Source organism: Syngnathoides biaculeatus, chromosome 14, assembly GCF_019802595.1.
Source record: "Syngnathoides biaculeatus isolate LvHL_M chromosome 14, ASM1980259v1, whole genome shotgun sequence".
In the NCBI taxonomy this organism is placed as follows: Eukaryota; Metazoa; Chordata; class Actinopteri; order Syngnathiformes; family Syngnathidae; genus Syngnathoides; species Syngnathoides biaculeatus.
The window spans coordinates 12,082,457-12,109,176 of NC_084653.1; the positions used below are offsets into that span (position 1 = coordinate 12,082,457).

The following is a 26,720-nucleotide window of genomic DNA, read 5'->3' on the forward strand; positions in this document are numbered from 1 at the left end:
ACACCGGTGAAAAGTTACTTCTTTGTGACTGCCTGCATGGTTTGGACAGCCAACAGCACAGCAAGAATTATAACCATATTGACACCAAAAAAGCTAAACCCAATGTATTCCAATTGAATTCAATGTTATTATGTTTCACAGTGTACAGTTGTAAGGATGTCAACTTTCAAGTGAAATCATACCCAAAGCAATGTTTTGCCCTGACCGGAAGTTGAAGCCGAATTACAACGTGAAAGGGGCCTATGCATAGTTTAGTTTTTATCTACGTCATTGACCCAGCCATTCATGTTTGGATGTACTAATATCATTTGGAGCCTTTATTTTTGACATTCTAATTTTATACTTTCTACTTTTTCTTTGAAACAGTCTATGTACAGTATTTTTACATTTTGATATTAAAAATGTCAAATGCAGCTGTGTGGTGGTTATTTTGATTGGATCAAAAATCACATTTTAATGTTCAATGTAACAAAAACATGACCCAAAAAATAATCGCATAATTACTTTGTAGGAAACCTGGACCTATTTAGTTGAAAAACAAAGATATTACTCTGTGGTATAAATGGCAAAAGGTGAATTGTACGTTTTGCCATCTAGTGGATGTTCATTTAAATACTGCGCCTGTCACTATATGTCGCTAGAATTGATAAATAAGCGGAAGCATTATTTGTAGGAAATAATACTTTATTTAAGAAGGATGTGCAACCACATTACCTCAGTTATTTTGATTTCCTCCCTCCAAATGATTTTTTTTTAAATAATGTTTGAGTTGTCGGTAGGTTATGAGTTCCATTAATGGTGCGATAAAGTTTTTAAATTATTTACATTACAGTATCTTTGTCTCATGACTGACAAACTGACATTTTAACAGGGGTGTGGAGACTTTTTGTATCATGTACTATGAGACTTGCCAGGAAAACAAATGTGTATTTTTTTCAAATGTATTAATAGGTTTTAGTGCATCATAGTCGTTTAATCGTTTTGCACACCACCCGTGGGTATCTTGCCAATGTCAGTATTTTGGAGTGGGGGGAGCGTTTGATTTGTTGTTATTGAGACGAAACATAAACCACGAACTAATGTTTGCACACGATGCGTGACGTCGGCTTCCACTTGAGGAGCGAGAGAGAGAGCTCAGAATTACACTCTAGTACACACGATTACACACAATACACGTTCCGAGGTACTGTCAAGAGGTTTTGCACGACGTTAACCAAGTTATAATCACCACCTTTCTCCAGCGGGCTCGGCCCTAATCGCGATTTAGTAATTCCACCGCTAGCGGGTGAGGAAATGCATCGGCGTCGAGGCGTCAACTACACGGGGGAAAAGTAGCTTGATGAGTGTCCAAAGTAGTGGAAGTTTGGAGGGGCCGCCATCTTTGGTCCCAGCTCTCCACGTCCTCACCACGGACCGTGTTTTCAGCAACATACCACGGCGGTGCTGAAGGCCCTTTAAGGTATTTTGAAAAACGCCTTTGGGGTGATTTATCTTGTTAGGTGTGTATGAGTCTGTGCTCCTGGGGTTTGGTTTTCGTGGGGGCAGAACGGGAAGGAATTTGTATCGAGGCGACGGAGTCGTGAATGTTAGCAGAATGTCGGCTCCAAAGTCCATTGAGGCTCTTTGGCTACTAGCTAGCAACATCAAAGCATCGTCTTTTCGACGGCTCCGGATTGTGTGTGTGTGTGTGTGTGTGTATATATATATATATATATATATATATATATATATATATATACATACATATATATATATTTTTTTAAACGAAACAATTGCGCACATACCGTCGACGGGTATTCATGAGTAGGAAAGGTCGCAATTGTTGTGGATGCTCGCAGCCGTATTAACATGCACCTTTTGCATGAGCTAGTCAAGTTAACGATGAAGGTACAAAAAGAAAAAAAAATGGAGCTGCAAATGTGGGGACAAAGCAGTGTCTGTTGGTTGTTACCGTTCTTTCTATCACGGGTTGGCATGCAAGTGTATAGGTGTGCATCCACCATTGTGTGGCGATTGTCGTGTCAAGACATGACGTCTATCATCACTTTGCACCAAGCTCTGCGTTTAATGTTAAATGCAGGCTAAAGCTTGCCATGAAATACTAAAACTGCTCGCGTAACGGAAGATTGGGATGTTGTCCTTACGTGACCTTTTATCAAACCAGCCTAGAGTAACTTGCTAAATCGGATGGATGGCCCTGCCTGCAAAGCCACAAATTGACACCATTTTAAATTCAAAGTGGACACATTTGGCCTGGACATCCTGCCTCTCTGGCTCTGTCTTTAACTGTAAATGTTGACATAATTAGACTTTGAGTGCGATTGGGATATAGATATATTATACTACATAGATGGAGAAATTAAGAACAATGACATTTAGTGGAATTTGTTCTTAGTTACATCTCCAATGCAATGAACCTTGTTGGAAGTGGGCCACTAATTAATGCCAGAGCTTTTTAGGACTTTCTCAAGTGTCTCTGCCATAAACAGGTGGTCAATGTGCTGAGCAGCATGGAGTTAAAATGACATTCACAGCAAGGGCTATAAGGGTTCAACCGCTTGTTCTCGCAGGGGCTTGAATATAGATAATTCTAGTACACTGAGGCCTTAGGTCAAACCTTTATAAAAACACATAACTGGCTTATAATAATGTGTTGGAAACTTACTGGGTCAAAAGGCAAAGGGTTGTATTCCTATCTGTGTTGCTTCACTTGAACCGAACAGGCCTTAGAGAGTGTAAAATGGCATCTTTGTCCTTGGCATATAAACCGAATTTGAACTCTTTGGTATAATCACCTTAATGAGAAAACCAAAAGCATTTGTATTGACTTTAGGAATAGCAGTCACTGGTTGCATCAAATTATAAATCATTCCAACAACTGTAGTAGCCAGTTAAACGTGATGAGTCAGCAAGTTCCTTGGAAATCTTCTTGGTAGAAGTCAATATCCACCCCTCCCGCCTTTTAACAAATTATTTTCTACTGTTTCCATTGTTTCATTGAAATGGCGGATGGAAAAAAGGCGCGAGGTAACTTGTTCCTTAATTTTTGTTTTATCTACTCTAATATTATTGATAGATTTATCAACTTCCATTGCATTGGCTTTGCCCCAAGTTTGCTGCTTTTCCCTCTCTCATTTGTTTTAGCTATGTGATCACATTTGTGGTGTCGTTCTACTGCTGCAGCAGATGGTTTCACAAGCATTATAGACTGCAAATTCAATTGGAAACACAGTACTCCCTTGTTTATTGTGGAGGTTATGTTCCAGAACCCTTGTGATGGACAAAACTCTGCAAAGTAACAACCTACACAGTTTATTATTATATTAAAGCTTTTATTACCCTGCGACCCTAGTGAGGATAAGCAAAATGGAAGATGAATGAATAAATAAATAAATTATCCTTCCCGTATGCTCATTTGCAAACACTTCCTATTTATCCTATCAGATATTTTTAAAATATGTTATCCTACTTACCATTTCGTCGATTATTTGAGTAAATGTATAAAACCAGATTATTCATATCAATACAAAGTATGCATCTGAGGTGGGGGTATTTTTGTCCACTTCCCCACTGATCTTCAATGTGAGTGGCTTGGGAAACGCAGGGCATGCATGGCCTGCGAAGTGATGTGGTAGTCCACAAATCAGTGTGTAGAGTTTGGTGGTGTTGACTCATGGGTAGCAGATGACTGTTAATACTTCAAGTTAGTCAGTTTGCATGTTGAGTATAACTGGGCATCACAGGTTATTTACTGTACTTATGTACTGTATTTATGAATCAATCATCAATCAATCCATCCATCCATACATCTTCTGGACTGCTATTCCTTACTTGGGTCATGGGTGTGCTGTACTCGGGTATCTTTGGGCGAGAAGCGTGGAACACCCTGAATTGGTCACCGGCCAATCACACAGTGTATAGAAACAACCAACCTTTCACATTCACACCAACGGGCAAATTAGAGGCTTCAATTAACCTACTGTGGATGTTGAAGGAAACCGACATACCCAGAGAACCCGTGAAGAACATGCAAATGCCCCACAGGGGAGGCCGGATTGGAACCCAGGTTACGAACTTACACACAGTGAAATTCCCATCTCACTCACACACCTTCTCTTACACATAGCCCAGTATGTAAGAGCACTGAAAAGAAGGAAACTGAAGCACTGCCTTACTCTCAATAATTTGCCATGAAGAAAAAACAGATCAGTTAGAAATAATAATTATTAAAAGATGAGGTGACAATAAAATAGTTCAGCGCAGAGTTAATATGTTAGTGTTAAGAGTGAAATGATCCCAAATGTTGGACATGCTGTCATATACACACCCTTTCTTCTTGGCTCACACTTACTGCTGCATGAGTCTGCAGTAACATTAGTCAGTGTGGAAAATGATCCCTGCAAAAACGAAAGTCAAAAAGCAGCAATTTTATAAAACTAGATCTGTATAATTAAAAAAAAAAAACTACATTACAATGAGGCTGCAAAAAGTAAATGTCAATTTGGCAAGGCACGACTGTATCCACAAAAAAATGTTTGCCTGTTTCAATTTATAAATCTTTTCTCAGTAAGTATCTTGAATAAAGCCTTGTACCAAGATATTTAGTACTAATTGGTAAATTGGTAATGGGAGTTTATTCATAACTTGATAATACGAATGAGTGGGGTATAAATACTTTGCAATGTGCCAAATGTATATCTAAATCCAAATGTGATTACCTAATGCACCCAATGTGAATAATACCAGATGATCTGCAATGGTAGAAAGGAATGTGTATGTCACAAATTAATAGGACCAATTTAGGGGCATTAATAGGGCCAAATTTGTATTTATTTATTTATTTGGGTCAATTTTTCATTATGCAGTCGTCTTAGTCAGGGTTAAGAGTGGTTTCAGTCATCTTGAGGTGATTTAAGACTTGGCAAAAGAGCTGAAGATGACAGCGCTTCGCATATACAAAAACAATGTGGATGTGAGTGGAAATGGACTTGATCAAAAACAAATGTTTACTATTGAGGGAAACAATACTTAGATTGTAATTGTTTCTAAGAGGCACATATTGTGGCACTTTCCACTCTTGCTATGTTGTGCAAAACACGGGTCACATTCTTGTTTGGAGCATCAACAGAAACATAAAATAAAGGGACTAAAATGGCACCCCATCTTCGTTTTGAACACTTATGAAACGAACGAAAATGATGATTGACTTCTCAAGGGACCCAACTTAGAGGTTTTCGGGACACAGTTCAGCCATTTTGTTTTTTTGAGTTACGAGGACAAGTTTGGGCTTGCTGGTGGTAACCAACTTCACGACCAACAGAAAATGTTGAACAATTATTCAGAAAAAGACAATGTGCTTCCTTTGTTGTTTACTGCCTTTTGCAGTTGAAATCTACACAAGTCTGCTGGCTTAATGCTAAAACATAGAGTGAAATGCCATACACGGGGTAACAAAATGTATACTCCTCGTTTAAAACCTTTAAACAACTGCTCTTTGAACATAAGCAGTAGCAACGCTTGCAGATGGAGGATACAAAATAAATCACAGACGTGGTCTTTGTCCTCTACCAAAACAACTTGTTGCAAAGGCCTACTTTCATTTTCAAATATCAATGTGGAATGTATTATACTACCCCTAGTGGCCAAAGGGCACATATCCAAATGAGCGCCATAATACTGCAGAGTGTGGTCACGGAACGGCTTGAAACGTTTATTCAAGCCACTTTTCCTTTCCTCACCTTGACATCTGACAACTTTAGTGGCGTTTCATTTATACGTAAATCTTAAAGAATGCAGAGCAATAAGTGATTACAACTTGATGGATAATTATGAGCCAGTCTGTAGTAAGTGGTCCACATCTTTCTCCCCCTCTGCCCCACATCTATCCAATGGTAACTTGTTCTTACCTTGTATTGTGTTAATATATATAGTTTTATGAGTATATTGTCTCTGCTTGGTCTTATGCAAATTCACTGTCCAGCTTGATCTCCAGATACAAAATGGTTGCATCATTATCGCGCAGGTTTACTGCGGCTGCAGAGATGCTGGTCCCCTGGGAGCACACGCAATAGCCTAATAAGAATTAATTATTCATCCTTGACTTGCTGTCGAAACATTGGTCCTGGACCTCGTATGAAATTTGTGCTTAGCAATGTAACTTGTATACACCTTGCAGTCGTAACAGGAATAAAGATGACAAAAAATGTGCTTGATGGCGAAGCATTGTTATTGCTTCTATAGTGTTACGACACTGCGGTCTTCTCCTTTCAGATCTTGAGTATGTTCTCCAGGGCAATTAAACTGTATTCTCTTGTAACCAAAATGAGATGTCAATTGTTGCAAATGTTCATAGGCGCCATGGAGGAGCTGCACAGCCTGGACCCCCGCAGACAGGAGCTGCTGGAGGCTCGCTTTATGGGCGGGGTCAGCGGCAACACTGGTGGCAGCACTGGTAGCGCAAGCGGCGGAACCAAAGTGAATCTTTAATTTATTCTTATAAATGAAACAATCTTGAGGATTTGTGAATGTATATCATATAAATTATAACACTTGTCATTTTAGGGTTTGACAAATAATGAATGTTCAAACCACAGTTTTGGAAGCTTGGGATCTTCAAGTGATAAAGAATCAGAGGTACCCTTTTTTCCCACTTTTATCCTGGGCAATAAATCACTGAATTCTGTTTATAAGGTCCCTCTTATTTTTCTTGATCCCTCCTCCATGTAATTTTCAAGACTCAACTTAGTGAATTGATTTGAAGTGTCTGTCAATACAATTATTTTGTGGTTTAAGTTGACAATTACAACCATTTAAACTCCCTCAAGCCAAGCAATACTCTTAACTTGTGCTCAATCATTGATGTTCTTAACCAATTTGTTCATTGGTTTATGGTATAAATACATTTAATTAAAACCTGATTAAAGATTCAACTGCAGAGTTGCTAAATGATCCAGAATATCCATATTTTGTTACAGAAATCACCAAATGTTGTCTCCTTACGGACGTAACTGATCATTCTCAATATTGGGGGGTTGGGGGCATTACCATCGCATCCACATTGAACAGCTGCTTGGTGCATGCTAGTTTATTATGAGACAAAACTTCTCTTCGTGTCTGATATCACTGATCATTGCCTCCATGCTACCAAATTAGATGATGATGATATCAAGGCAATACTAATTGCTAAGATATTGTTATAAGCAGTCACAAAATGTCAAAAGTGATTTGGTAAAACAATACACTTACGTTTGGCTGGTACAGCTTTTTTTGCAGTTATGAATGATACTGTCGCCAAAATTTGAAAATAGAGCTTTTCAATGTTTGTCTAATAGTTTGCTCTCTTGAATTTTTAGGGTTCAGATGTGAAAAGAGGCGGTTCGCCAGCTTACTCGGTGAGTTTTGGGTCAAAAGAGAATTTTTTTGCTGTCATAATTTCACAAATTAGCCTCTTATCGTGAAATGAATGTAAATTTGCAACTCAAGGTAATAAACAAAGCATTATCTTTTTTTTCCTAATATACAGTGATACCTCAGTTCTCGACCACAATCCGTTCCAGAAAACGGTTCAAAAAGTGAATTCTTCGAAAACCAAATCAATGTTTTCCATTACAATGAATGGAAAAATAATCCATTCCAAGCCTAAAAAAAATGAGGCTTTTTAAAGCATTTTTTTTCTTTTTAGCTTTTCCTGATAATAAACTGCACAGTAGAAATACGTGTATAGTTTAAATACTTTATATAATAAAATAATTTAGGAATTATATTTGTTTTTTGCTTGACATGTATGCTTTAGTCGTAGAGTACCCTAGGCTGGGAGTGCATTGCCCCGTATTTGTAGCGGCTCAGCCCCCAGCATTGTAAACTTTTTTTTTTTTTTTTTTTATTAACAAAAGTGCAGAATAACTTTAAACAAACAATAATAAGGGGGAATTTTTTTTTTTTTCAAATTTTCATTTTTACAAAAAGTAACACACAAAAACATTTGTAACTCGAGTTAACAAAACAAAAATGCAGAATTGCTTCAACAACTGTATGTATCAAATGTCTTGAGGGGTGGTGACTCCCCCCCTTTTAACAAAAAACGACTCATTTCATTCTGCCGTCTCTTAAGAACATTTCTGAAGTGGCTCATCACGGCGACATTAAAATTTTGGAGTGCTCTGATGAAGTTCGACGAAATTATGGATTTCATTCCACTTGGCACAGATGGCTTTGTTGTCAGCACTTGGGACAAACAACAGTCACTATTGGGACACATCTGTGTACAGAGGTTGCGTTATGTGATTTCAGTTTTTTTTCTTCGTGGGGCGTACGAATAGACAATAACAAAATGCGTCGTGGGTGGGTCAACTGCTTGCGCCGCGCGCGCTGTTATTTTTGGGTTTTTTTGGGGCGCGTTCAAATCGACGACAACAAAGCCTGTTGTGGTTGGGTCCACTGCTTGTGCCGCACGCATTATTTCCCGTTTTTTTCGGCGGCATGGAAATTCACAACAAAGCGCGTCGTGGGTCAGCTGGTCTGGCTGCATGTAATATGTTATTTCCGTGTTTTTTCAGCGCCTTCGAGTACCGATTTTCGTTCAAAAACGGAAGCAAAAAAATCTCTAAATATTTGTTCACGCTAGTCTTTATTTACCTTTAACTAAGGTTACATAACTGGTGAGTTTGCCAAGGCAAGTGTAGGTAATTGCTCAGCAGCCTGGCCCAGGTATTGTTATACAAGAATCCTAGACTCCAGAGTCTGAAGTAGCACAGTCATTTCTCAAAAAGACAAGTCATTTTGAAGCTGCTCCAATGTTTGGCAGTTTTAAGTGACTGTGACTGATTTCAACCTGCTCTAAATTGATAGAGGACTCATCATCTGTACAGTTGTCGAAAACAGAATAGTATCGGCATGAACAAATTACTGTTAACCTTTCGTTGCTCAGTGAGTCTCCCTACTTTGTTTTTATAGCTGGAAAGTATTTTCTGTCAAATGGCTATCTGTTGATGTACTAGAGCGGCTCCAACTACCAGAAATAATGTTTTTTTTTTCCCCACATAGTGGTCAAATTAAGATGATTCTGATGGTGTACCAATAGCCTAGATGCAGTAGTTTAGAAAGTTTATTATCATTTTTAAAATTATATAGCATAACTCTTTTCAGACTCCAGAGAAGAAACAGTCTGAAACACCCAGAGGCAGAAAAAGAAAACCGGACATTCAGTCAGAGAGCAGCCAAGGCAAGTATCTTTTAGTTACTCACTTATTGCAATGTCCACTATGTCAAAAAAATAAATACGGCTAACATAATTTTTCATTTTCTTTCCTCTCCATAGGAAAGACAACTGTGCGAGGTCCCAAAATAAGTGATTATTTTGATGTAAGTTTTCCATTTTGTTGTCAGTTCATTCAAAGGAAGTACTATTCCAATTTAATTTCGTCATGCTTTAAAAGAAAAACTAACAGAAAGGCAAAACAAAAAAACACTGGCAGAGCTGCTATTCCCAAGTTTTGTCAGTGACCACTTTTGCTCAATCTTTGTCCCCCCCCCCCCACCCACCCTTCTAGTTCCACGGTGGGAATGGGTCCAGTCCGGTGAGAGGCCTCCCACCAGTGATTCGTTCACCTCAGAATTCTCACTCGCACTCCGCTCAGGGCACTGCTGTAAGTTGTCCAAATGTCTGTGTTGTGTTTCGATTGGAGTTGGGCTTTCTCAGCACAATTGCTATCTCTTTAGTTGCAGGGTAGACAAAATAGCTCATCTCCCACCAGTTTGTCTTTTGGTGACCACATGGCACATCCAAAACAATTAGCGGTCAAATTTGTTCAGGTGAGGGACTCTTTGATCTTCATGTCACTTTATAGTTGTTTATAAGCCAATTTTGTCCAAGTCTTTCCACTTTTTTTTTCTTTTCCAATCAGACGGACCTCACAGTGTTGAAGTTGGCTGCCCTTGAAAGCACTAAGAATCTAGACCTTGAGAAGAAGGAGGGGAGAATAGATGATTTGTTACGAGTAATCAGCCATTTATTTAAAATTGTTTAAAAACCTGACACACGTGACTAAAAATAAACCTTTGTTTCACTTTGAATCACAAAACTACAATTTCTGAGGGTACTGGTTAATAATGTTCTTCTTTATAGGCTAACTGTGATCTCAGGAGACAGATAGATGAACAGCAAAAATTACTTGAAAAATACAAGGAACGCTTGAATAAATGCATCACCATGAGCAAGAAACTACTCATAGAAAAGGTACATTTCATTGCCATGTCTTACACAAAACAGATGTTTAGTTCTGCAGTTAGTTGCTAACCTCTATTTCTAACGGTTCGACAGAGCAACCAAGAGAAGCAGGCCTGTCGGGAGAAAAGCATGCAGGATCGGCTCCGTCTGGGCCATTTCACCACAGTGAGACACGGAGCATCGTTCACCGAACAGTGGACCGACGGCTATGCCTTCCAAAACCTCGTAAAGTGAGACACTGTCATGGTCTTGACATTACACGTCTCCTTGAGCAGATATAATTTTAATTTATTATTCATTTGCTGAGAATGCAATTAAAAATACTCCAGATATGTTATTGTCAAGCCAAAAAATATTCTTAGTAAATGTTATTTTTTTAAGTCATTAAAGAAAGTGTAGTACCTTCAAACAAAACTTTCCCTTTTTGTTGCTTTATAGACAGCAGGAGTTGATCAATCAACAAAGGGAGGACATTGAGAGGCAAAGAAAACTACTAGCCAAGAGAAAACCACCTTCGTCCAGCAACTCGCAGGCACCTGCAACAAATTCTGAGCCAAAGCAACGCAAAACAAAGGCAGTGAATGGAGCAGAAAGTGATCCTTTCCTGAAACCCAGCCTACCTCAGCTGTAAGTTCATGTAGTGTTTGGGACAGTATGATGATTCAAATGGTGCCATAAACGTTGCTTTTCACATTACAAAAAAAATCTCAGGTATGCCTGAGAAAATAACCAAAGTTCTGGAACAAGCTTCATCATTGCAAAGGGTGTTGTCACAATACCAAACTTCTGTCTTTGATACTATATCTGCACAAAGTATCTCTTACTTGTACTGTAACCATACCACAGCAAAAATCTAAAACATCAGTGAAAGCATAAAAAAAATTGTTCTATTATATTTGGAAATATGCTTCAGTCTATTGAAGGCCTCTTTATAATTGCGCATGGGGCGACCGTGGTGACGTCACTGCAGGTTCTCTATTAATTTTGCTGTACCACTTGTGCAGCAAATGGAGTGATGTTCAGCAGTCTGGTTGGTTAATTGTACCATAACAGAGTAAATAAATCAATGATCACGGTCTTTGTTTTTCCTCCATGTTTTTGTCTCTTGTAAAGGCTAACTTTAGCTGAGTACCATGAACAGGAGGAGATCTTCAAACTGCGTCTTGGACACCTTAAGAAGGTTTGTTAATCAATGACGATGTATTATTAATAATTTTTGTGTGAAGCAAAACATGACTAAGAAGCCCTTTAAGTCTGTAAATAAGAGCTGTCAACATTTTCATCTTTGTAAGTTTGCATTGTTTTTGTGGTAACAACGCTGTATTGAGCCATTCATTAATATTCAAGACTGCTCATCAGCTGTGGACAAGCGGGGTTTGATGATACCCTGTCCTTGTAGTCACTATTCTGAAGTTCCTTGTTTGTGCACTTGAATCTTTTATAGGAAGAAGCAGAGATCCAGGCTGAGCTGGAGCGTCTGGAGAGGGTGCGCAACCTTCACATTCGGGAACTGAAGAGAATAAATAATGAAGACAGCTCACAGTGAGTGAAAGTGATTGGATTGACATCAGGGAGCTTGGCGTTCACAGTTTCACACAAAGCCAGTATTCAAGAGATCACTGGATGTAGAAGCAACTGTTAAAAATAGGAATATTTATTGATCAAATCTGGCTACCAGTAGGATACAAATGTAACTGGAATATGTGAGCTGGATTCAGTAAATTAAAAAAAAAAAAAATCTACCGTTGACATCAATATGACTGGATGCTGAACTTTCCTCTCAGGATTAATGAGGTGTCTTATCATTTATAATGTACAGTTTAGAATGCTGTTAAGGATACATTGGTGGTATGATTGACACAGTTTGGTGATGCTGGAAAAAATGTCTAAAATTGAAGGAAGCGTATAATTCCAGAGTGGACTTTTTTGGGGCTTTAAATTTACACACAACTTCCAGTCAGTAGTGAATAATGTCTCACTGGGCAAGACCATACAGTACATGAGGTGCGTTAGGTAAGATAATATGTCCCAATTTTCAAAATGGTTGTTAATTTGAAGCGTGGATGAAAACCTTATTGGCAATGTTGTACCTGAACAAGTTCAGGGAATGAAAGTTAATGAAATAGTTAATATTTTTGGTGACTGAACTGAATTTAGTTCATTTCTGCCTGATGAACGTTATTGAGAATGTGCTCATTGCGGCATCAAATAATTTTTTTTTCCCCCGAATGTAAGTTTATTTTCATTGAAGTTCTATTAAGGACTTCCTGGACAAAACCCTCATGGACACACTATACATGAGCCATCATAACTTGGATTCAGGGACACTGTAAATGGGAGGGAACGTATTCTTTGGTTGTTTTGCAATGCAGTACATCATTGTAAAAATTTAATATGAGGAAAATCATTTATCCTGTTAGTGATTTTAATGCGTATTTGATGCGTTAGTAAAATACCATGCGATCATTGTCGTAATAATGAATTTATTTTGTTTTGTAATATAAAAACAGATCAGATAAAATATTAATATGATCAACTGGAGCTTGAAGAAATGCAGTTATCTGTGTCCTTTCGCCATTGGTGCCGTCATACAGTATTGCACGTTTTTGTTTGCCCATTAAAGACAGAATTCCTAATTTGGTTTTCATTCCTAATTTAAAAAAAAAAAAAAGCACTATTTAAGAAAGTTTTTCCTAATTTTGAGATTTTAAGGTGAGTGGCATCTGGCTACCAGTGTGCACTAAATGGATAGCAACAATGAGGAAATCAAATGGCAGCTTTTTTTGGGGGGTAACAATAGTCTATCAGCAACATATTTTGGGGAAAATACTGAGCTAATTCATTTTTGGGAGGATGAACTAAATTAGTTCATGTAGAAACTGAACTTTACCAACACTGCTTATTGTTTCCAAAGTCTTACAAAATGTTTTCATCATTGGGTAATAAGTGGTTCTGCTACATTGAACGAACGCAGATATGATGATGTTTCAGAATGGGTTGTCACCCCGTAATGTGTTTGTTTTCATTCCATCCACACAGATTTAAAGATCACCCTACGTTGAATGAAAGATATCTGCTCTTGCACCTTCTTGGGAGGGGGGGATTTAGTGAAGTTTACAAGGCAAGTCGCATCCATCGTTGGAATTGGGGGGGGGGACATAAAAGAAATAACACCCTTCTGTCTAATGCAGGCTTTTGACTTGATTGAGCAAAGATATGCCGCTGTGAAAATCCACCAACTCAACAAAAACTGGAGGGAGGAGAAAAAGGAGAACTACCATAAGTATGTAGCACAGACTGAAAAGACACAACACCTTTGATATGGAAGCACTGCCTGGAGCATTGGATCTTCTAAGTGCTGGCTCTCTCTACAGGCATGCGTGTCGAGAGTATAGAATACACAAGGAGCTGGACCATCCCAGAATCGTGAAACTTTATGACTACTTCTCACTGGACACAGACACGTTAGTCACCTCATGAATTCCCCATTATTGTTTCTGAAGCAGCGCTAATGGTTTGGTTTGGGGTTGGACTTGACCTTTTACTCCACCGTCTCGTCTGACAGGTTTTGCACTGTTATGGAGTATTGCGACGGCAACGACTTGGATTTCTACTTGAAGCAGCACAAGCTCATGTCAGAGAAGGAGGCTCGGTCCATAGTCATGCAGATTGTGAATGCACTAAAATACCTGAATGACATCAAACCCCCTATCATCCATTATGACCTTAAACCAGGTAAATGTCCTCTTCTGATTTTGGTAACACCTAATCTGTTGATCAGTGGAGTCCCATATAAAAAATTTGAGTTAAAACCGTAGCACTCACCACAAAAGCTTAAAATGGGTCAACAAGAGATCTCTGCAAATCCTTGAGTCATTGAGTGAACGCCCAACCAGGTGATAGAGTAATAACGTCCACCATGCACAATACATTAAAATCTGATGAAATGGGATCTAAAAATGTCAAAGGGGGATTTGTTGAACTAAAGTTAAATTGGAATGGCTCATTATAAACAGTACAGGTTTTGGGGGATGTTTCTTATATTTCTGTGGTTCACTAAAATTACTTGTGTGTACATGCACAATACAGATTATAATGTTTTAGGGATCATCTAATATTGTGATGTTCAAGTTAACCAAAATGTAGCTCTTAAATTTAATTTTTAAATTTGAAAAAACTGGAGGATACTTGGATACATTGTGATAATCCAGGACAATACATTTGGGGGAAAAAAATGAATGCCATCAGTGTCTCACAAAAGTTGAAAATGAACTGGAACATCACTGTCCAATTGTGAATATGCAGGTATATTATAGGTAATATGTACAAGATTTCGACATAACGGAACACACAAACCAACACTAATGACAATAATCTTCTTGGCCTCTTACTAACAGATGACACAGTTGATGAGTCAACTAATAAGTGTTTCCTGACCTTTGAGCAAAGGGTTATTTCTTAATTCAGAGAAATGTAACCGCACATAGCCTGACAAAAAATATCACAAAAGTATTTCCTGTACTGAAATAATGACGATACTGTCTCGATTTACTCATGCAAGGTAAAATCTGGGCCTGTTTACCTGAACATAAATATATTCCTTGCAGTAAGTGAAGCAACACACAGATCTTGATATTTATTTATTTAAAAAAAATTGGGGGCCAATTATTATTTTCATTGTTTCCCACTGCACGCTTGATGATCTCTTACATCTTGGTCTATTTTTGTTTTAAGGTAACATTTTATTAGTGGACGGGACAGCCTGTGGAGAAATCAAAATCACTGATTTTGGTTTGTCCAAAATCATGGATGATGACAACTATGGTGTGGATGGGATGGACCTAACGTCGCAGGGTGCGGGGACATATTGGTGAGAAATAAAATCCTACATGACTGAAAGCCTGTGTGGCCTGTGACACGTTAAAAAATAAATAAATATAAAAAATTAGCCAGCAGCCACGAGGTGCACCAATTCTTATTACATCTGGTGTTAGGTACTTGCCTCCTGAATGTTTTGTGGTTGGAAAAGAGCCTCCAAAGATCTCCAACAAGGTAGATGTGTGGTCTGTTGGTGTCATCTTCTTCCAATGTCTTTATGGAAGGAAGGTAAGGAGTAAAATGCAGCTACTTCCTCTTTTTGAATATTTTAAAGTGACGATTAAAAATTACTCCTTCTCTTCAGCCCTTTGGTCACAATCAATCACAACAGGACATCCTTCAGGAGAACACAATACTCAAAGCTACCGACGTTCAGTTCCCCGTGAAGCCCGTTTCCAGTAATGAAGCTAAGGTTTGTCTTGGTTTTATTGTTAGCCAGCCAACAAAGTGTTGTTACACTTAACTAATACTTAACAATGTAGTTGCTTTAGTGATTACTTGATTTCAAAAATAACTTGGGGAGAAAAAACGTTTTACTTTTGGCAGCTCCCAAGTGGCAGGAGTAACACTTCTCCACAGTACAGAAAGCATTCGCTTAACTGTACCAATTACTTGCTAATGTATGCCACACAAGTTACAGAATGTTATCAACATGAAGCAATAACTTCAAATATTAGTGGAGTTGAAGCCACATTAAATCAGCAACTTAGTGCAAGCTTGACATGTCAGCACAATACAGTTAAGCTCCTAAAGATAAACAAGCAGTACAGTTGTCAGTACACAGCTGATTGTGGTCCATGAAAGGAACTGTGTGAGCGCGTGTTCCTTTGAGCATGCATGTACATAAATGTGAAAGTGACCCATGCGTGCGCACACCATTTCTCCCACCACACTAGTTTTGATGTGAAGAGCTAGAGAACTTCCTACTGCTTGACATCAGTGCGTTCAGCCATCTCCCAGGCGTATTTGAGAGTTCTCACTTTTAATTGAAAATATGGTTTAAGCAAAGTTGAGTCAGTCCTTACTCTCCTTGACTGATTGTTGATCCTGCAGTCTGTAGTAATAATTAACCGACAATGCATTCCATGTTTAACATGCCAGTAAAACTGAATTTGTAATGTGTAAATGGAAAAGGTAACATTTTTTTTTTTACCAAGGAAAATAAAAATAGCATGATGACAGTGAAATCATACATTTCTTTGCTCTTTTATAGTACTACAGTGTCACTGGATTGTAGAATCAACAATCAATTCCCAATCACTTTCTTCTATTCCTTGGGGAGGGACGGGTGTGTGGGTGTGTCTCCATTTAAATGTTACTGCAGACTGCTCTTTGTATCTCCAGCTATAAATTACTGTTTGGTGAGAGACATTGATGATGCAAAACTAACTATTGTTGGAGTGAATAAGCAGCTGAACTTTACTACTTATCCAGTGAAGTAATGCTACTTTGCTTGCTACTCAAAATGGCAGATTTTTGCTTTGTGTCGCACTACCGGCATCACTTCCAACAATCATTGCATTCTTTTAAAGTAAATAACCTGCAAATAGGGCTTTTATGGGGGGGGGGGGGGGTGAGCTGCTTTGGAAAATTGATGGTAAGCAAGAGTTGACTATCACTGCTAAGATTATTCCGTCACTGAAATTATCACCTCTTGCACAGTCTGACAATGTATGTTTTAAAAAGAGGTCAAACTTTATATATCAAACACAATGTGACAGTGAACTAAGGATTGAAGATTGCTTGATTAGGTGTTCATTACACAAATACGCAGTCAAGCAACTTATGCACCAATAGACATTGCAGTGTCACAATTCATTTGACTTTAAGCCACAAATATCAAACTACATGTCAGATCCTGCCTGGCACATTTTTTTATGTAGCCTGCTTCAGGAACACATGTATGTCTACAGTGCGGGTTTTGACACCCTATCTTTAAACACTACTGATTGTCCCTCCTCTTCCCTTTTCAGGCCTTTATAAGGCGCTGCCTGGCATACAGGAAGGAGGACCGCATTGGCGTTCACCAGATGGGAAGTGACCCCTACCTTCTTCCTCACATACGGAGGTCTAGCTCCTCTGGCAATCTTCAGATGAATGCAGCTGGCTCAGGAACGGCCTCCTCTAGCATCATCTCATACTGACAGCCTGATACTGTGACACAGCCTGACCCAAACGGACCCCCTTCCCGCCCCGTGCAGGGTGAGCATCGCTGAGGCCATCAGGCAGCAAGAGGGAGTGGGGTGAGCGGATCTCACCTGCATGGCCACCTCTGACTTCATCAATAGACGGACAGTAAAGAGTGGTGTTTTTTTTTTTTTTTTTTTTTTAAATTAAGAAAGGACATGGGCTTGTCAGCCGCTTTGAGGAGATGACAAAAGCACTGAAACAGACTCCGTACCTTGAAGAATATGTGAGTGGACACTGTTCTAATGTTGCAGATGGATAGAGCCTGAGGGAGACTGGGCAACCCGCTGTTAATTAAGGTTTATGGTTCACATGTACATGTTAGGCTTTAATTTGAGTTTGTTAGCCTTGAGAATGTAATGTGTAGCATACAAAGAGCATCTAGTGTCATGTAGGCCGAGGAAGCGTTCAGTACTTCCGTTTCATGCACAAAATAACCAAATGTAGAGTTGTGGCATAAAATCCTATGCAGGAATATTAATACAGATAACTTGGAAAAGTATATTCTGTACAGTTTGTCTTTGGATTTTGAAATGCAGCAGTAACATGTACAAAGCGTTAATGTCCACTTTTAGAAAAAATGTGGGTGGATTAGTTTTGCTGCTTTTGTTGCTCTTATTTTTTCAAGGGCTGTATATTTCACTTCGGGTACAAATTGTATAGTTCCACTAAGAGTGAATAATAAATGACAGGAATTGCCCTCTCCCCCCCAAGTGAACTATGTTGAGTATGTTCATTTTAGTTTAATCCATACATCACTACTTCTTTCAGTATAGAGACCCTCCTTTATAACAGCTGAGCAGACACACAAGCTGCGTATAAATGTTTAATGTAGACAAATGTATCATTTTACAATTATTGAAATAGAGTTCTGTATATATAGTTCAAGCATTTTCATTTGCAATCCACAACTAAAACCCTTACAGCATCAATAGTTTGAACCTGCAAGTTCTGACATTCAAATCCTCACTGAGTTTGTGAGTGCAAAGATGAGTCTGCAGACACTGTGATATTTATGGAGTCAGAGCTGATTACCGATGATGGAGTTTGGCTCGGTGAACCCATCATTTGGACAACAGTAGAGGGAAATGCTTCATCCTGTGTGACAGCAGCGTTTGCGCAAGAGGTTGGGAGGGAATGCTCAGATGGAGGCAGAGTGGAAGTGGAGACTGTGATGGACTGCTTTGAAGGGACAACCTCTGGAGGCACACAACACAAAGTCAAGCCCAATTTAGAATATTGACCTTTTGCACTTAGCTAATGTGAACGGATCTATGAGTTGCGACTCCCATAGTTAAATATTGTTGTTGTAGAATTCCAAAATCATGAGCGCATACAGTACATTATGATGGCCTTTTACAAAACATTTTTAATCATTTATATACTTAGTTTATAGGATTTATTTTCCAAAATGTAAAATTTAAGGTGGGGATTGGTGCTTTGCCATAGCCACCTTCCATTCTACAACTGCGCGTAGTTATTGGTAATGAAGTAATATTTTTGAGTTTTCAGGTGACTAATCTGAGAAAAGAAAAAAAACTCCCACGTATTAGCTAATTTAGAAGTTTTTGTTACTTCGTTAAACAGTGTTAGCAAAGTTGATGGGACACACTTTGAAAAGTCGAGCCAATGCTAGCAGGGGGAGTTTATACATTTATAAGAGGGAAGTATTTTTGATATGTATGATATGCATTTCACTTTTAATTTCATCAAATTCATTTCATAGCCTTAACTTAATCATCCAAATCAATTTCTACCTTTACCAGTTATTTTAAGTATCTGTACTTTTGCTTGAATACTGTGTGAGAACTTCCCTGAAAATTGCTACGGTTAGTTCCAGGTGCTTCCATGAAAACAGTGATCATGACAAAATAGAAAATGTTTGACATAGGAAAGCTGATTGGATGAACTATTGGGATGCAAATAATTTGTGTAGTATTCTGTACCTATGGTGAATAGTGACGATTGACCACCACAAAAAAGGTTTTGAATTGCCTATAAATGCCACAAGATGGGGACAAAACATGTTTTCTAATAGACAAAGCTACAGCATAACTAATTAAGCTCTGCACCTAACTTCAACCTAGTTCCTTGACTCCAAGATGGCAAAGAAATTCCACCAAAGCAATGTGTTTATATTAGACATGGCTTTGGCCTTGGAACAATATCAGAATAGGTGGCTCCCCCCAGCAGTGAAGATTCCCATCAGCCAGTTGCAAATATGTGAGGGAACACTGTACCAACCTTGTGTGGCAGCCGGATGGATTGGCGTTTGAACGCATTGTTGGGATGTCACAGGGTCTGTCATGGTTACTGGTGCATCTAAAGCAAAGCTGCCACGTTAACTCGATAACCCAAAAGATTTTGTAAAATGCTTCAGCATACCTGTTTGAACACTGGTGAGTCCAAAAGCTGTGTTTTTCTGTTCTAATAGAGCCGAAATATTCACTGGAATGGTCGGAATGACTGCAGTGAGACCAACCTGCTAACCCAAATCATTCCATCTTGGTGAATAATATCTGGAAACTTCATCACGCATTTAAAACTGTGACGCTACCTCTGAGAAATTTTCACCCGTTGTAGGAAAACTAATCTTGTTCTCGGCGGAAGGCGCGGTGGGTACCCTGTGCAGGTAACCATATCCGATCCCGCAGCCTAGACTGAAAACACGAAAAATCTGGACTAATCATTCACATCTGGTACTGCGGGAGCATTGGCCCAAATTGAGTAGAATGGTTTCCATGGTTACAGGCATACCTGCCCGCTCCTCCCCAGTTACAATTTGGCCTGACATACACCTCACGGCACTCGACTGTGTCTGTGTTGTAGACGTAGAGCTTCAGCAGCCTCCCTTCGTGGCTGTTGATGAGTTTAAAGAGATTTTCGTTCTGTTTCAAGAAAAGGCACAAAATAGGTGAGCCCCTCGCCCTTGTGACGACGTCGATCCAATTGTCAAACTGGCTACCTTGTCCATGAATGTTTCAGCTCCTATAACGTAGTCAGTGTAGGCTCTGAGGCCGGCCAGGGCTGCAGGAGAGTTTGGCTCCACTTCCTGAACATCCACCAACACCACAAGAAGACATTGCATTTGCTTGAGAGAACAGTGGATGATGACAGTGCAATCTAGGTGAGTGATAAGCCCAAATAAAGGGCCTGAAAAAGTGAAATCAGAAATTTGTTCCAAAATTATACATTGAGATAAGTGCCAAATACCAAGAACTACGTAGTAAACAATCTTGCAGATGTAGCGTTAAACTGTTCCTCACCATTTCAGCTCTCCAGATTTTTTTGGGTTAGCTGTCACAATTGCAAACCACTTTGTTATTATTACTAGACCCAAGAAAAGATGGTGGCTGACGAACACTGTCACGACGAGGAAAGAACCGTGACGATCCAGTAAGAAACAGCCCAACCACCGGAGGCTTTAAGCCAGGGGTGTCAAACTCATTTTTATCGCGGGCCACATTGTAGTTCTGGTTTCCCTTAGAGGGCCGTTATGACTGAAAATATAAAAATCTTTATCCGCCTCATCATATTTATACATGACATTTATGAACTATTTTTGAAGTCAGAAATCAAGGGTAATGGTGTTTTCAACGATTATTGATGTTTGGTAAGATGGAAAAAAAAAACGTTTGCCGTATCTCAATGTTATCATTTATCATATGACGGTTTGAAATTTGTGTACAGATTTGAACAAGAATCAAGGAAGTTGACACAGATGCGTTACTTTCACGGGCCACATGCTATCATGTGGCGGGCCAGATCTGGCCCCAGAGCCTTGAGTTTGACACCAGTGCTTTAGGCAGCTACATTATTACTCCTCAATGAAGAATGTGCAGAAGAAGAAAAATCTGCTCTGTTGTGATATTGGACTGACAGGCTTGTTAACATTATTCTCTGTCTCTCTCTCATATTTTTACATTAGAGTGACTTTAAAGCTCCCATTCCACATCTATTTTTAAAAAGGGATACCTTTCATTGGGTTTGCAAGATATGTACTGCATAAGACTGGAAAAACAGGATTTGGATGTCATTGGGACTTTTGACACTTAAGTGCACTCAAACTACAGGGACTCCCCAAAATGTTCATCACATGGTTGTTACATATTTTCTACAGAGTTTATGCTCATGTATTTTTCTGTGCATTCAAATACATTTACGGTGTGTTTTCAAAAGTGTATTTTCAAAAGTTTAAAATTATGTGGTAAGGATAAGGCTGAAGCTATTTAAAACATTTTTTTCACATATCTTTATAACAGATTTTCCCTTCTCAAAAATGAACTGGAAATCAATATAGTATGAAACACTGACTTCAAATTAGTTAGTGGCACCCCACAGACAAACAGAACTATGCACTATTTGTTTAGCATTTATTTTAATGCGCAGGTGTTTTTCCCACCACTTTTGGCATCACAGCACTCACAGTAAGCTAACTCAATAAAAATAAATATGTCTTTATGTTTCTACTCACCAGGACATGCCAAACATTTTCTCTGGCTCCCTGAAAGTCAGAAAAGCGGATGCTGATCCCGAGAAGCCCCGGTCCGCCCCACATGCTGCTGGGCACGATCACCGTCTCCCTCACGTCAAGCGTCCTGCTACTGTACAACATCAGTTTGGTGGGTTTGTCCACGTTCCTCTCCAGCGCACGTTGGAGGGTGTCGTTGTCTTTGCTCTGTCACATAACACACATGCATTACATGCATGAAATAGACACACCCGATTTTGACTGCACGCACCGGTTCAACTAACTAGTCTAGTATCACATATTCCGATGATGAAATCAAAGAATGGCTCCAGTCCTGCACAATAACCTGGAGAATTCTGCTGCACCTGCAAAAAAAAAAAAAAAAAAAAGAGACATAAAGGGATTTCAGTCGTGGACAGTCAGAACCAGATTAAATGACCTACATTTACATCCTAAATTATAATATATGTTCCATAAAATTGTATTCATTTATTCCCAACAGTCAATTTTCTACATTTTATAGTTTTCTTTCATGTTTACTGTTTACAGTATTTAGATGATATTTTGTTTGTCCAATTGAATTTAAGCCTTTAAGTGCTCCCATCTCAATTTAATCTTTCCAGCATTGCAGTACTGGTTGAAGGAATTGAAACCACAGGCATTTGTATCCCATTTTTGAGGGTGCTGAAGCACATAGAAAATGAATCACAACACACCTAAAAATTCTTTTTTTTTTATAGAACTCAGTTTCTATTGTTTTACATGTTGCACATTGTATTATATAAATAAATTAAGCATACCCCCAAAAGAAATCTAAGGTACAGTTTCGATACTCACTTTAGGGGGTGTGCTACTGTATTATATTGTGTTGTTACATCCGCCCCCATTAGCCTTACAATCTGTTTATTTTTCTCCAACTCATTTATCTTTTGCTGTGATTCGACAATTAATTAAACCTTGATGAGATTTGATGGTGGCACCGTAGACTACCTCCCCGCCCCATAAAATGTTTTTGTTTTTCAGAAATGCAATAATGAAATCTCAAATAAATGAATAAATAAAAATAAGACAGCATGGTGGTTCAGCTAGTAAAGCATTGACCTCACAGTTCTGAGGTCCCGGGTTCAATCCCAGACCCGCCTGTGAGGAGTCTGCGTGGGTTTTCTCCCACCATCCCAAAAAACATGCAACATTAATTGGACACTCTAAATTGCTCCTAGGTGTGATTGTGAGTGTGGCTGTTTCTCTCTATGTGCCCTGCGATTGGCTGGCAACCAGTTCAGGGTGCACCCCGCCTCCTACTCGTTGACAGCTGGGATGGGCTCCAGCACTCCCCGCGACCTTTTGAGGATAAGCGGCTAAGAAAATGGATGGATGAATGGATGAATAAATAAATAAAATCTGAAACGTGTTCATTTACCTGCCCAGGAGCTCAGCACCGCTAAAGCTCTGAGTTCTGAGTCTATATTCTCTCCTGACTTAAACTATATTAGCAATGAGACTGTTTCTTTAAGCATTTATCATTCAAATTAATGTTATATTGGCATTTTCTGTCTTTTGATGGTTTGTCAGAGGAAAACTTGTAGCCAATTTGGACTCGCAACACATGCTTGTAGCATCTCTAGAGAGCATATAATTTAAAATTGTAATATTTGTGTCATTCAGTGAGATAAAGATTGATTTTTAACTGCTCCAGATAATGGACATGACACAGTTGTTAGCTGTTCTACTGCGTTTTCGTACATTACTGAGAGTTTTTTTTTTTCCTCCCACAATGAAAAGCCTGAAAATATTCTTTATTTCCAAATGTCAGAATATAATTGATGGAGCCGTGGAAGTTGTGCAACATAGTCCGCATCCGGGCTCCATTTATTGAATCAGGCATAAAAACGACATGAAGCCTACAAGCCACCACACCGGTTATTCTTGAAGCATCCTCTTAACTACTAGTTGCGTTCAGGGCGCTCCCAAAGAGGCAAAAACTGACAACAATTCCAACCGTCGTCGTTTTACTACCGTGCAAAATAAAGAAATAAATAAATAACGCTTAAAAAAATCCGTGACAAGTCATATGAAAATGTGTTCGTCGTTTTATATCAACAAAGAGCGGAACTCTCGTGGGGTTAAACCCGGAGGCAGTAAATAGACGTAAAGCTCACATACCCGAGGGGACTTGACAGCACCATAAGGTACAGGTGACGCACAGTTAGCACGATTTTATTAAATTGAATGTTGAAAGAAAGTAGAAGGAAATTTAAGCACAGTCAAAAACGAATCCCTATGTAGGATTCACAGAATGTTACAAATCGTGATTGTCCTCCCATTGATTAATTTGCTGGCCTTATTGTTGAACGAAGGACTTACTCTGAGGACGTGGTAGCCTTCGCTTCCCCCACCTGGCACCTGCACGCTTTTAGAGCCCCCCATAGAGCTCGGAAAGCCCCCCATGGAACTGGGAGGGCTGAGTTTGTCCGCAGCGGAGTGAAGTGAACAGCAAGGTGAGCGTACGGGCTGTGTTCACTCGCATGTCAACGTGTGCGGTTCCTGGTTGGCTGGAACTCAGGACTTCCGCTACGACGATGGCCTCCTCCAAGACGCAAACAGAACTCTCCCTTCACTTCCCATCCTCTCTTCGACCCTTGTACGACAGGCTGTGGTGCATGATGTCAACCCAGAACAAAACCTAAGGGGGAGCTGCAGAAAATTGTGATTTTTTTTTAACTTCTTCTTGCATTTCTTTATTTCTATTTCAAGTTTGATTTGTGTTTATGTTTACATGTACTCGTAAAAACAGTTTGAAGGTATTTTCTTTACACGGGAAAATTAAGGATGGACCTGTGTATAGGAGTGATATGAACATATTAACATTAGGTAATAATATTAACAATGAAAAATAAGATTACAACGGCACCCACTTGCCAAAGCCTGAGGCACATATGCACACTATTGCAGGAATGCTATCAGAAATTCAGAATTTCCAAGGATTGTTTTACATTTCTTATTGAAGTTCTCGCTTGGTGTGAACAGGTTGGATAGAATTAGAAATGAGCTCATTCGAGGGACAGCCAAAGTTGGATGTTTTGGAGACAAGGTTTGAGAGAGCAGACTTCGAATGTTTGGACATGTTCAGAGGTGAGAGAGTGAGTATATTGGTGGAAGGGTGCTGAGGAAGGAGCTGCCCGGCAAAAGAGTGAGAGGAAGACCAAAGAAAAGGTTGATGGATGTTGTGAGGGAGGACATGAGGAGAGTGGGTGTTAAAGAAGAAGATGCACGAGATAGGCTTAGATGGAAAAAGATGACATGCTGTGGCGACCCCTAACGGGACAAGCCGAAAGGAAAAGAAGAAGAGTGTGGTGTGCTGATGGAGTGGAACTGTGAGGCGCTTGTAATATTTTTGGTAATGTTAAATGTGGTAGAAATACACAGAACTATTTCTGCATTTGTACATATCAAGCAAACTTGGTCTGTTGTGAGATTAACCTTGGCTTTATTTGCTTCATTTTCAATTTTATTTTGCTCCACTGTGAAATCTATCCATCCATCTCTCCATCAATTTTCTTCACCGCTTATCCTCACAGGGGTCGCAGGGAGTGCTGGAGCCTATCCCAGCTGTCAACGTACAGGAGGCAGGGTACACGCTGAACTGGTTGCCAGGCAATCGCAGGCCACATAGAAACAAACAGCCGCACTCAAAATCACGCCTAGGGGCAATTTAGATGCAGGTTTTTGGAATGTGGGAGGAAACCGGAGTGCCCGGAGGAAACCCACGCAGGCACGGGAAGAACATGCAAACTCCACACAGGCAGGTAAGGGATTGAACCGGGGACCTCAGAACTGTGAGGGCAACGCTTTTACCAGCTGATCCACCGTGCCGCTCGTGAAATCTACTCATTGGAAAATATTGTTGTCTTACACTTGTCTTTAACATGACTGGCATTCAGCAACATGATTTTTTCGTATTCAATTCAATAAAATCTAATAAATAAATGAAAATATAAAATACAATGTAAGGACACTGATAATAATCTAATTCATTGGCTCCTTTTGTGTCCCGCACCAAAACTAGCGGCATCATTCAACTCGCAAGGGAGGGACGTAGCTCACATGGTGACAGTTTCTTCTTCAACAAGCCAATGAATAAAGTCCAACTCTCAGCAGAAGCTTGCTGACACTTCAGAACTTTACACCGTAATTCTGCTCTAAAATGCTTGCTGGGATTTACAGCCCAGTCTTCCACGAGTTGAAACCGCTGCAAAAAGTGCACAATATTTCCTGACGTAGGCGTGGACCCCCCATGTCGACGCATTTTAACAAGCTATATTGTATTCAGGTGTTATTTTCCACTTTTGTGCATTCATTGCACGTTTTGTTACAGTATGTGGACTATTGGTCTCTTGGTTGGGCTTTGTGTACTCAATAAGAGGACGTGATTTAGATGGAAAAAAATGTAAGTCATCATAATTACTTTCAAAGTCAGAGGCCTTGGGGGGGTTCCCACTTGATGTAAGCATCGCTTGTTCATTGTTCGGCTCCAAGTGGAGCCAAAATAGATAAAATGCATCTCTGTTGCGAGTAAACAGTTTGTCACGATTGATCTTTGGAGACGGTTCAAATGCGATCTATAAGTTGAAGGTTAATAAAAAGCAATGCAGTAGCTCTGCAGCTCATACAGTTTGCGTGTACGCACGTATACTTGGATGAATGCTGTACGAGGGGTGCAGGGTTACTGAGCAGCCTCCAGTCAATACCAGCATTATCATCAATTCATTCGATAATGAGGCCATTCAACACAAGACAATATCATCTGCTAGTGATTCCCACTGGTGGCAGAGATATTTGGCTTCTTCAGGGTGATTACGGTGTATCTAATTTTGTGTAGCTCGTCCTATAACACAATATATTTGACTTCAACTGCATTTTTTCATCGTCATGATTCTCTTACCTAGTATGAGCTTAAAT

At 39.4% G+C, this 26,720-nt stretch overlaps 2 protein-coding genes across 2 annotated transcripts; one reads left to right on the top strand and one right to left on the bottom strand.

Annotated features, from left to right (window-relative positions):
* Positions 1-1,036: 1,036 nt before the first annotated feature.
* tlk1a (tousled-like kinase 1a) lies at positions 1,037-18,008 on the top strand. The gene is made up of 22 exons (XM_061840774.1): positions 1,037-1,459; positions 6,353-6,474; positions 6,562-6,633; positions 7,353-7,391; positions 9,130-9,220; positions 9,317-9,360; positions 9,549-9,644; positions 9,718-9,810; positions 9,903-9,995; positions 10,124-10,234; positions 10,319-10,455; positions 10,664-10,852; positions 11,339-11,405; positions 11,670-11,767; positions 13,265-13,346; positions 13,417-13,508; positions 13,600-13,689; positions 13,791-13,960; positions 14,960-15,095; positions 15,220-15,331; positions 15,408-15,515; positions 17,077-18,008. The coding sequence occupies exons 2-22, from the start codon at positions 6,358-6,360 to the stop codon at positions 17,245-17,247; spliced, it is 2,208 nt and encodes a 735-aa protein (XP_061696758.1). The 5' UTR covers positions 1,037-1,459; positions 6,353-6,357; the 3' UTR covers positions 17,248-18,008.
* Positions 18,009-18,099: 91 nt separating this feature from the next.
* Positions 18,100-24,436, bottom strand: gorasp2 (golgi reassembly stacking protein 2). Its single transcript, XM_061840783.1, has 9 exons — positions 24,126-24,436; positions 22,046-22,126; positions 21,765-21,968; positions 20,256-20,342; positions 20,048-20,178; positions 19,848-19,950; positions 19,676-19,775; positions 19,535-19,612; positions 18,100-18,489 (listed from the first exon to the last, which is right to left on the bottom strand). Exons 1-9 carry the CDS (start codon positions 24,207-24,209, stop codon positions 18,257-18,259), a joined length of 1,101 nt encoding a protein of 366 aa, XP_061696767.1. The 5' UTR covers positions 24,210-24,436; the 3' UTR covers positions 18,100-18,256.
* Positions 24,437-26,720: the final 2,284 nt, after the last annotated feature.